Here is a 12,230-nt window from a genome sequence, read left to right as displayed (position 1 = left end):
CTCCAAATAGTCATACTGGAGGTTAGGGCTTCATCTGAATATGGTAGAAGGCAGGGCACACAAATATTCACTGCAAAACACCACTGTATCCTCAGTGCCCAGAACAGTTGCCTGCCACATAATAGGGGCCCAATAATTGTGAATTTTGAATTAATGTTTCTAATACATAATTTAAAAAAAATTTTTTTTTAATGTTTTTGAGACAGAGAGCATGAGCAGGGGAGGGGCAGAGGGAGGGGAAACACAGAATCTGAAGCAGGCTCCAGGCTCTGAGCTGTCAGCACAGAGCCTGATGGGGGGCTCGAACTCACGGACTGTGAGATCATGACCTGAGCTGAAGTCAGACGCCCAACCGACTGAGCCACCCAGGCATCCCATCTAATACATAATTTTTTATGGTTTCATAGTTTAGTGTTTCCACTCTATGTATGATTTTTTTTTTTTTTTAGCCACCTCTCTGTTGTGCTGGGAGGACTTCTGTCTAATACTGATGGGAATATGAATTGTTACAGTCACTTTGGAGGACTGTTCTTCATTGGTGGGTTAATAAAATCTTGAAATCAGCTACCTCTAGAGAGTGCCACCTGAGACCCCAAAGGGATATAAGAGGATAGCTAATTTGATGCCTTTGTTGTTTGGAATTTATTTAGTATTAGCTTGTTAGAGGCAGAATGCTGTAGGTAGGATTGTAAACTCCTTCCAGTTTTGATTCTTTCATTTTAATTCTCCCACAAGTTTTCCTCCTCCCTAAATGATTAATGTATTGACTCCCAAACTTTGCTACCTGTTGGAATCACTTGAGAATCTTTAACAGTTCTCGTGTCTAGCTCGCATTTCCAGACATTATGTTGTAGCTGCTGTGGGGTGTTACCTGGGCTTTTGGGATTTTAAACTCCCAGGTGGTTCTAATATGCAGCAAAATTTGGGTACCACTTGGGTTAGTGGGATTTTCAGGTGGGCTGTGTTAGTTCAGAAAACTTCATTCTTCCTTTGTACTATAGATAGAGGCAGCTGGTGTTTCACTCATGGGAAATTGCAGAGGAAGTGGCCGGGAGGCGGGGCGGGGAAGGTGGAGTAAAGCAGAAATAATCTGGGAGGCCTCTACATTGGAGGACTTGACCAATTCCTTATCAAGATTAGGTGATAAGACCATATGCCATAATTCATATAAGCAAGTGAAATTAATTTTAATAACGTATTTTATTTAACCCAATATATCCAAAATACTATCATTTCAACATACTTCATATTCTGTCTTTTTTTTGGTGCTAAGTCTTCAATATCTTGGGTGTATATTACACTTTGAACTAGCCACATTCCAAGTGCCCAGTAGCCTGGTGTGACTGGTAGTTCCCAAACTGGACAGTACAGGTCTAGATTATCCTTTCAAAGTAGATTGTATATTTAAGTTGTCTTGGGATCTCCGGTTCTCTCCCCAGAATATTTTTCTTCATAGACTTTTTGTTTTTCATAAGTATTTGTTAATTTCTCATCAGACTTTTTAAAAACAGATTTATTGATACTAATTTATATACCATAAAGTTTACTCATTTAAAGTATACACTTCAGGGGCACCTGGGTGGCTCAGTTGGTTAAGCGTCTGACTTCGGCCCGGGTCATGATCTCACAGTTCACAGGTTTGAGCTCCACGTAGGGCTCTGTGCTGACAGCATGGAGCCTGGAGCCTGCTTCAGATTCTGTCTTCCTCTGTCTCTGCCCCTCTCCCACTCACACTTTGTCTCTTTCTCAGAAAATGAATAAACATTAAAAAAATTTTAAAAAGTGTACGCTTCATTGGTTTTTGGTATATTTACAAACTTGTGCAGTCATCATCATATTCAAATTATAGTACGTTTTTATCACTCCAAAAAGAACCACTGTATCTATTAAGCAGTCACCCCCTCCCTGTTCCTCTTTTCTTTGCTACCCTCGCCCCTGTTCCTCCTCCAATCCCTGGAAACCACTAATCTACTGTTTCTAGATTTGCCTATTCTGGACATTTCATATAATTAGGATTATATAGTATGTGGTCTTTTGTGACTGGCTTATTTAGCATAATGTTTTCAAGGCTCATATTGTCACATGTATCAGGACTTAATTCCTTTTCATTTCTGAATAACATTCCAATGAATAGATATACCACATTTTGTCTATTCAGCAATTAATGAATATTTGGGTTGTTTCCCTTTTTTTTGGCTACTGTGAATAATGCTGCAGTAAATGTCTACATTTTGTGTGGAGATATGTTTCATTTATTTTAACTGTATACCTAGAAGTGGCATTAGTAGGGTCATATGGTAATAACTTTTTTAGAAACTGCTAAACTACTTTTCAAAGCAGCTACACCATTTTACAGTCCCACTCACAATCAGTATGTTAGAATTCCATTTTCTCCACATCCTCAACCAATATTTGTGATTGTCCTTTTTTTTTTTTTTTTTTTTTTTTAAGTGGCTTAAAACAGCAGTCATTTATTAGCTCACAGTTCTGTAGATGACTCTAAGGTGACTGGGCTGGATTGTATGCTTAAGGCCCAAATCAAGGTCTGGACAGGTTGAACTATTTAGACGGTCTGGGAAAGAATCCACTTCTAGGCTTACTCAGGTCCTTGTTGTAGGACTGAGGTCCCCATTTCCTTGCTAGTTGTTGGCTAGAACTCATTGTCAGCAACTAAAGGCCTCTGTCTCATCCTTGCACAGTCTCCCTCTATCTTCAAAGCCAGCAGTGGCATATCATATCCTCTCATGGTTCACATTTCTGACCTTATCTCTCTTCAGCAACCAGCCAGGGAAAGCTCTCTGGTTTTAATGGCTCATGAGATCAGATCAGGCCCACCTGCGTAATGCTTCTGTCTTATGGTTAACTGTAAATGTAAATACCATATGATTTCACTTAAATATGGAATCTGAAAAAACAAAACAAATGAACAAACAGAAACAGACCCATAAATGCAGAGAACAGCTGGTGGTTGCCAGAGAAGGGTGTGGGGGTGGTGCAGAATGAGTGAAGAAGAGTGGGAGGTACAGGCTTTCAGTTATGGAATGAGTAAGTTATAGGGATAAAAGGTACAGCACAGGGAATATACTCAATGATACTGTAATAGTATGTTGACAAATGGTAGCTGCACTTATAAGCATAGCATAACGTACAGAATCATAGAATTACATAGAATTACTGTGTTGTACACCTGAAACTAATGTAACATTGTGTGTCAACTATACTTTAAAAAATAATAATGGATTCATGGAACCTCTGAATATGATGAGATCACTCCTGTGATTGTCTAGCCATTCTTAGTGGCATCTCAGGGTTTTCATTTGCATTTCCCTAAGAAATAGTGATGTTCGTGATCTTTTCATGTGCTTGTTAGCCATTTCATAGATCTTTGGGAAAATGTCTATTCAAATTCTTTGCCCATTTTTTAGTTGTTTTGTTTTAAATCTCATTGAGTTTGGGACTGATTTATATGTTCTAAATACAAATCCTTATCTATGATTTGCAAATTTTTCTTCAAGTTTGTGGGTTGTCTTTTCTCTTTCTTGATAGCATCCTGAGAAGCATGCATATTTTTATTTTTGATAAAGTCCAATTTATCAGTCTTCTATTGGTTGTGCCTTTGGTGGCTTACCTGAGAAAGTCATTGCCTAATCCTAGATCACAAAGGTTTATACCTGTGTTTTGTTCTTAGAGTTTTATAGTTTTGTGATCCACTTTGAGTTCATCTTTGTGGTGTGAGGTAGGGGTCTAAATTCATTTTTCTGCATGTGGATATCCAGTTGTCCCAGCCTCATTTGTTGAATCTCATCAAACTTGAGTTAGAAATTTTCTGTCATCAAAAGATGTTTATTTTTTGTTTCATATAATAAGTATTGGTCCATAATTATGAGAGCTTTTACTAGACTATATTGCCTTATTAGAGAGATGGGGATATATTTCATGTATTTTATTGGTAGGTATGGTTTTAAAAATACTGGAGTCTACAGTTGTCAGAAATCAGAAATCCAGGTTATGTTGTGCTGATGTTTTTGTTCATTATCATATTTCCAGATCTCAGTCATGCTGGTATGTTCAGAGAAAAGAATAGCCTTTGCATTAAGGAATGAGGGACTTAGAACCAGATAAACGTATGGTATAATTTAAGTGGGAAGTAGCATTAGACCCTTTCTTTGTTTCATTAACATAGTTCATATTGAATTCAATTAAATCTCCAGTTCAGTAATACTTGAGGTTTAGCTTTAACTGATCCTGATTAAAAGCCATTTGTGGTATACTTAAAAACAGAATAGTTTTTAAAAAGAAAAATGGGGAAGGCGGGATGAATATAGCTTTAATTTTAAGTAGTAGAACAAAATTCCTAAAGTACATGATGGGAATGGATTAATAGGAAAGCATTTAATAGTCTGTGGGTTCATCTAGCTTTGACTCTGCCTTAAAAGACAAACCACAACAATAACAAGAATAATAAACCCTGATTTAAAATACCCTGTAGATGAAGTGCCTGGTGGCTGGCTCAGTTGGTTAAGCGTCTGACTTCAGCTGAGGTCATGATCTCATGGTTTGTGTGTTTAAGTCCTGCATCCGGCTCTGTGCTGACAGCTCAGAGCCTGGAGCCTGCTTCAGATTCTGTGTCTCCCTCTCTCTCTGCCCCTCCCTCCCACCCACTCCCCTGCCTCTCTTTCTTAAAAATACACCCTTTAAAAAAAATTAAAATTCCCTGTAGGTATCATTCATTATTAATGGGTGGGGGGCAGTTTGTCAGATATTGAAATTTATTTTAAATTACACCAGAATTAAAAGTGGTCTTTTTAGATAACATACGTGTGTATATATAACATAGTATTTCAGTAATCAATCACTGCATAACAGAGCAGTCTAAACTGAAGTGTCTTAAAATAGCAGTAGTGATTTAAATTTTGCTCACAAATTTGCAGTTTGGGTAGACCTCATGACTTGTTCATATTTCATGCAGTGTCACCTGTGATAATTTGGGGGCGGCTAGAGGATCTACTTTTAAGATGGCTCACTCACACACTGCAAAGTTGGGCCGGGGGCCTAGATTCTTCTCCATAGAGTCCTCTTTACAGCTGCTTGGGTTTTCTCACGGTATGGTGGTTGGTTGGGTTGGTTGTTTTCTGCTAGAAAACAAGGAGAAAGAAAGTTTGTGACATATCTATGAACTAACGTTAGAAATCACATATAGTCATTTCTGCTGTAATTACTGGTAGAGACTGTCACAAAGGCCCACCTAGGTTTTAGTGTAAGGGACGTGAACACTACCTCTTGTTGGGGCCATTTCTGGAAAATTTAATCTATCACATGTGTATAATATTCCTTTCTAAGAAATCCTTTGGAAAAACCAATATTTAGAAATTAATAGGGGAAAGCCATAATTAAATCAAAATGTCATCTGAGCAAGAAACTTTCTAATTTCTTTCTTTAGAATTCCCAATAACTTATTTTCAACTATCTTCATTAAGAATTACTGAAACTTTGGATATTCTAAATATATAGTTAATTTTTCAAATGGGGAAAACCCCAATATGAATTACATAGATAACAAAATGCCAGATATTCTCAAGGATATGTGAAAGATACACACTGTGCTAGAAGTTCTCACAAGCACCTCTAGGTTTGATGATTTGCTTGGAGGACTCACAGGATGATGGATATTCATAGGTACAGTTTATTAGAGCAAAGGATCCAAAGCAAAATCAGCAAAGGGAAAAGGCACATGGGACAAAATCCAGAGAAAACCAGGCACAAGCTTCTGTCTGTCTTCTCCCAGTAGACTTGCATAGAATGTGCTTAATTCCTCCAGTAACAAATTGTGACAACATGTGTAAAATGTCTACCAGGGAAGCTCATTAAAGACTCAACACCCTGGGGCGCCTGGGTGGCGCAGTCGGTTAAGCGTCCGACTTCAGCCAGGTCACGATCTCGCGGTCCGTGAGTTCGAGCCCTGCGTCAGGCTCTGGGCTGATGGCTCGGAGCCTGGAGCCTGTTTCCGATTCTGTGTCTCCCTCTCTCTCTGCCCCTCCCCCGTTCATGCTCTGTCTCTCTCTGTCCCAAAAATAAATAAAAAACGTTGAAAAAAAAATTAAAAAAAAAAAAAAAAGACTCAACACCTTGGAGCTTTGTCAAGTAAGCACTTTCTACATAGCACTTATCAAGAGTCCAGACTTAGAGAAGGAAAACAGGTTGTCAGCACAAACAAATTGTTTGCTTATACAGTTTAGGTACAGTGAGCCACCCTTATCAGATAGAATGGTCAGAGGCCAGCTTTGCAGGCAGACAGGCCTGCTATGTTAGTGTTAACTTATTCCCAAATCTTCAAAGTGCTCTTGGTTGACACTTCAATATGAAGATTTCTGAGTAAACTCAGTAAAGAAAAAGTTATAGGTACGTGAGATAGAATGTGGACATTATGTTTAAAACCAAGACCAGATACTGGTTTCTATTCAAACTTAAACATCCTCATACTATGGAGTTGAAACATTAAACAGTTTTATTTAAAATTAAACATATTATCTATATAATGCAAATAGGTGGATTATAATTACAGAAATGAATATGTGTTGGTAACTTTCCACCACCTTCTTAAAGTATGTGCTTGGAGAAGCAAGGCAAAATAGCGTATTAGTTAATTAAGAACATGAGTTCCAAAACTGGACTGTGGAATCCTGGCTGCCCACCTTCTGTCTCAATTTTCTCATATGTCCAATGGGAATAATAATAGCACCTACCTTATAGAGTTGTTGGTGGAATAAGTGAAATAATAAATGGGAAATATTTGCTAGGCATTCGCTCCTATGTCATTCCATGGATACAGTGATTATATTTACTGAAACAAAAATCAGACCATCTATTTAGAAAAGTGTAATTCTGGGCCCACAGCCAGATATAGGAAATTGTGTTTGTCCCAAGTTTTTAAGGGTATATGATTGTCATCTCTTTATTTTTATTTATTTATTTTTTTTTATATATGCAATTTACTGTCAAATTGGTTTCCATACAACACCCAGTGCTCATCCCAAAAGGTGCCCTCCTCAATACCCATCACCCACCCTCCCCTCCCTCCCACCCCCCATCAACCCTCAGTTTGTTCTCAGTTTTTAACAGTCTCTTATGCTTTGGCTCTCTCCCACTCTAACCTCTTTTTTTTTTTTTTTCCTTCCCCTCCCCCATGGGTTTCTGTTACGTTTCTCAGGATCCACATAAGAGTGAAACCATATGGTATCTGTCTTTCTCTGTATGGCTTATTTCACTTAGCATCACACTCTCCAGTTCCATCCACGTTGCTACAAAAGGCCATATTTCATTCTTTCTCATTGCCACGTAGTATTCCATTGTGTATATAAACCACAATTTCTTTATCCATTCATCAGTTGATGGACATTTAGGCTCTTTCCATAATTTGGCTATTGTTGAGAGTGCTGCTATAAACATTGGGGTACAAGTGCCCCTATGCATCAGTACTCCTGTATCCCTTGGATAAATTCCTAGCAGTGCTATTGCTGGGTCATAGGGTAGGTCTATTTTTAATTTTCTGAGGAACCTCCACACTGCTTTCCAGAGCGGCTGCACCAATTTGCATTCCCACCAACAGTGCAAGAGGGTTCCCGTTTCTCCACATCCTCTCCAGCATCTATAGTCTCCTGATTTGTTCATTTTGGCCACTCTGACTGGCGTGAGGTTATATCTGAGTGTGGTTTTGATTTGTATTTCCCTGATAAGGAGCGACGTTGAACATCTTTTCATGTGCCTGTTGGCCATCCGGATGTCTTCTTTAGAGAAGTGTCTATTCATGTTTTCTGCCCATTTCTTCACTGGGTTATTTGTTTTTTGGGTGTGGAGTGTGATGAGCTGATTGTCATCTCTTTAAATTGCAGTGAGAGTTTAAGGGTTGTGGGTAGTTATCATAACATACTATAAAATTAAACCCAGAAATATTCAGGGTCTTCCATCCTAAATTAGTGTATCTGCTTTTAATAGTTGGTACCAATATGAGTACACAGTTCCATAAGTTATTTCTATAATGAACTTAATTAAATACCTGTAGAGAAAAAATAATTGTTGGTCGTGTTTGTTTATAGCCAGTGATAGAATTATGTTTGGTTAGCAGTGTACAAATAGAATTACAATTTTAGTAGAAGCCAAGAGATAGTCTAACGTTTACCTATAGTAAAATAAGCTTTCTTAATAGGGAAGAAAGTACAGAAGGAGTTACTTAAAAGAATGAAGTTAATATTTTTAACATTTCTCCTTAAGGACCAGTGTAATGCGGAGAAGCACGCAGATGGAATTATAGTAAGTTTAATCTAATCTTTTTGTTTCCCTTTACTTCTGCAGAGCATTATAACCAGTCATGTCAGGAGAAGCCTGAACTTCTACTCATTTTTCAACACAAATTCCTCTTTTACCTACTCACTGCTTTTTTGTTGTTGACTCTTGCAATTTTCTTTAAGCTTCTAAAGTTGGCCATCTTTCAGCAATCATTTGGAGGGGAAATGTTAAAATTTTTCTAAGTATTGATTCAGATCGAATCACTTTGCATGTGTTAATGTGAAGGGTTAATCATGGTGTGAAAATGCAGCTTTTATGACTAAGGCATAACTCACAATGCTACTATCAAACTTTTTTCTCAAATGAAAGCAGAAGGGGAAGGATACAATATTGAAACATATCTTAATCTATTTCAATATGTTTATTGGTTTCCATTTTATTTTTAGATTTTGCTATTGCAGTATATATTGCATCTTTATTAGAACAAATTGCACCATGAATTCTTTCACTTGTAGCCATTTTCTTATTCTTTCCTCCCCCTTGGCTTTTTACTCTTCGCTTAGATTCAACTTCTACTTTAAAAAGAAAAGAAAATTTTATTGTTGGTATTTCCCATCTGGAAATAAAAGTTCGAGTTTGAAGATTTATAGTTGGAGCCACCCTATTTTTATGATAAATGAGTGACTTCTGTTTAGACTGTGCTTCTAAAGCAGGAGGCAGCCTCTTTTTTTTTTTTTGAGACTTTACAAATGCCAGCTTGTCTGAGATCTGGAAACTCTTCAAAATCTTCAAAACCATCTCATGATTATACTTGAAAGGATAAGCGTGTTAACTTTATATTTGTTTTAAAATGAAAAAAGTTAAAAAATCTGTGTTGTTTGCATGTTTCTTAAGGCAGAGATAAGAGAAGCATTTTTAAAATATGAATTAAAAGCATTGGAATTTTTATCTCTCTTCACAGTGTGAGTTCAGAGTTTGAGGCATGGTGATTTAATACGAATATGTCGTATAAATACAATGTAATGTAGTATCTCTTCCTGAGATATCACTTAAGATTGTAAGCCTCATAGAAAATGACTATTTATGTTGTTATTATTAGTTATTTTTTTATTATGTTAAAAAAAAGTTGGCTGAGTTTTATAAAGCATACCCAAAATGTTTGGTCATTTACAATTAAAAACATCTAGAAAATTTATACTTAAAGAAAATCTAAACCTGTAGAAAACAAACATATCTGAATCATTTGATCAAGGACTATAACATTTTTCCCTAAGAGTTTTTATTTTTAAAAGATAAAGGAAATGTTCATGGTTTAGATCTTGGACCCATACAGCTAGAACCTGGCCTTCCTACTCACTAACTGTGACCTTAGTAGGCATGTTACTCAACCTTTGAACCTTAGTTTTCTCATGTATAAAGAAAAGTGGCTAGATCTACCTCAAAACATTGTTGTAAGGTACTGAATGAGCACAGAATCAATAAATGTTCACTATACATATATACATTTATATATAATTTATAACATTTTATTGCATGAATTCTATAAATGTTATAGCAGATTAGAGCTTAGGATTATTGTTTGCACTTCTAAAGCTCTGCTTTAGAATTTCTATAATTTCTATAGAATTAGAGTTTCTATAATTTTCTATAACAACAAGCAACAAAAGATATGTGGTACCTTTAATATCCATGCAAAAAAAGTTTAAAAGTATCTTCTTTGGTTGACTAGCCTAATCTTTAGAACATTTCACCTGGAAAACAGATTGCATTCAAAAGATAGAATTCTGCTGGTCCTTTTTCCCAAAGTTATTTCTTAGTTGCTTCAGTAATTTTTCTTATATAAAAGATGAGGATAATAAGGAGGTGACATATTCTCCTTCCCATGGATCACGGTATTAATGGCAAGATTTTGACTTTAAACCACTTGGAGTTCTTTGGAGAAAACCACTGGGTAAAAATGGAATTTATTCTAAGAACAGCTCCAGGACTTGTTGAGACACTTGTTATTATGTCCTGGTCCAGTATCTGAAAATAGAATCACAAAGTAATAAGCAGAAAGCCCCTAAAGAACGTTTAATCCAGCCATTTCTTCATTTTACAGACTGGGAAGGTGTGGACCACAGCAGATAAGAGACTTGCCAAATTCTTGGTAGAGGAAAGATTCTAAGGAATTAAAATTCTTAGTCTGTTTCTCTGCTTTTCCCAGTGCTTCAAAACCTTCTGTACTTCATTTTAGTGGGGTTTTATTATTAATGACTGTTTTCAGGGTCTCTCCTCTAAGTGTCCTTTATTTTTCCATTAGAATATTTATGGTAGGTAAGCTATTATAGTGACAAGCTTCAGAATTCTTATGTTCAAATCAGTTGATTTAAGAGATCTGACTTAGTGCTTTTAAAATTTATGCAGAGAGGTAGTTTAAGAAAAAAATTTTTTGAACTTAGACATTAAATGAGAATGAGATAAAAACTGTCCCATTATCTCAGTTATTGCTAGGGGCTTCTAAATTTTTATGAATACTATTGGAGCTCATTCATCAGTAAAGTATTTCTCTTCTGATTCTATTTTGATATTTTCTGTTATAAGCCCTAATATACATTTAAAATTTAGTTTTCTGGATCAAGGAAAGCTAAAGAACTGAAAATTTTATTTCTTGGGTTTTATCTGATGTGGTATTCTAAATGAGAGATCAAACTTAACTCTGACAAAGACCTTATTTTAATACCACCCACCTCCTCCAAATAGAAAAGCATTAGTAAACTATGGAGTCTGGTTTTTAAAATACCATCCTGCTGGCAGAATAATTTCTTGGCTTGAAATTAGAAACACCTAGACTTTTTTTTCCCTCTAAAATTATAACTATGTTTATTTTTTTTCTTCTAATCTTCAAAAAGGAAGGCTTCTTCCCTGCATCCCCCAATTAGAATATACATCTCTTTGCTTTTAATGACTGTAAAATTAGATGCCTATACTGTGTATACACAGTATTAGAAGGTGGCAATAGTATGAGATGGAAAGATAAAATCCTAGTGGTACAAATAAATTTGCAAGTCGTAGTTTATATATATATATGTGTGTTTGTGTGTGTGTGTGTGTGTATAACTATATATATATATAGTTATATATATAGTTATATATATGTATAACTATATATAGTTATATATAGTTACATAGTTATATATATATTTTATATAATTATATATACATAGCTATAGTTTTTATTTATATAGTGTTTATTAATATAGTTTAGTGTTTATTAATACCAAAGCAAGAGAGACTTTCTCTATCTTTGATAGAGAAGCAGTATTTGTGGTGAACTGAGAATTAAGTGAGAAGCACTGAAATGAATTGAGAAGTTACTGCTGTAGCTTCCTGAAATTTTCCCACACCTTTTTACAACTCTATGCAAGTTTTTCCATTTTAGCTTTACCTATCTATATGACAGAGACTGTCATTTTCCTTCCTTACTACATTTTTGTTTTTTTAGGAAATTCTTCTGTATTGTAAAAGTGTTTCATTTCTTCCTTGCATTTTGATCAGCGTATCTATATAGCTACCTCAGGACTTTGCTGTCAGGAATCTGGGCATTTCATACATTTGGGAGGGTCAGCACTGGGAAGGCATTTAATTAAAAATAACTGTACTGTGTTTCTTTATCTCAGAGTACTATTAATCCTGTGGATGCAATATATCAACCTAGTCCCTTGGAACCTGTGATCAACACAATGCCTACTCAGACTGTCTTACCTCCAGGTATGATATTTGGAAAGATATTTCACAGATTCATTGATTAGAAAAAACTTAATTTGTACGACTGTCATGGTAATCTTGAAGGGCTCATTTTTTTTTTTTTTTTTTTTTGTAAATAAAAGGAAAAAAAAAAAATGTTAAAAAAAAAAAAAAAAAAAAAAAAAATTTTTTTTTTTGGGTTTTTTTTTTTTTTTTTTTTT

At 35.7% G+C, this 12,230-nt stretch overlaps 1 protein-coding gene across 10 annotated transcripts in view; it reads left to right on the top strand.

Moving 5' to 3' along the window:
• Nucleotides 1-12,230, top strand: part of OSBPL9 (oxysterol binding protein like 9) — a 200,845-nt gene that overhangs the window by 154,809 nt on the left and 33,806 nt on the right. For 8 of the 10 annotated variants that reach the window (XM_049617194.1, XM_049617195.1, XM_049617191.1 and 5 more), the window contains 2 exons: nt 8,269-8,307; nt 11,943-12,033. In XM_049617194.1, coding sequence (XP_049473151.1) covers nt 8,269-8,307; nt 11,943-12,033 — 130 coding nt within the window. The remainder of the gene's footprint in view (nt 1-8,268; nt 8,308-11,942; nt 12,034-12,230) is intronic. The other 2 variants (XM_049617196.1, XM_049617192.1) reach the window with 1 other exon arrangement.

This window comes from Panthera uncia (assembly GCF_023721935.1).
Source record: "Panthera uncia isolate 11264 chromosome C1 unlocalized genomic scaffold, Puncia_PCG_1.0 HiC_scaffold_4, whole genome shotgun sequence".
Taxonomy (NCBI): Eukaryota; Metazoa; Chordata; class Mammalia; order Carnivora; family Felidae; genus Panthera; species Panthera uncia.
Note: the sequence above shows the minus strand (reverse complement) of the source record. Positions and strands in the feature narration are given on the sequence as shown.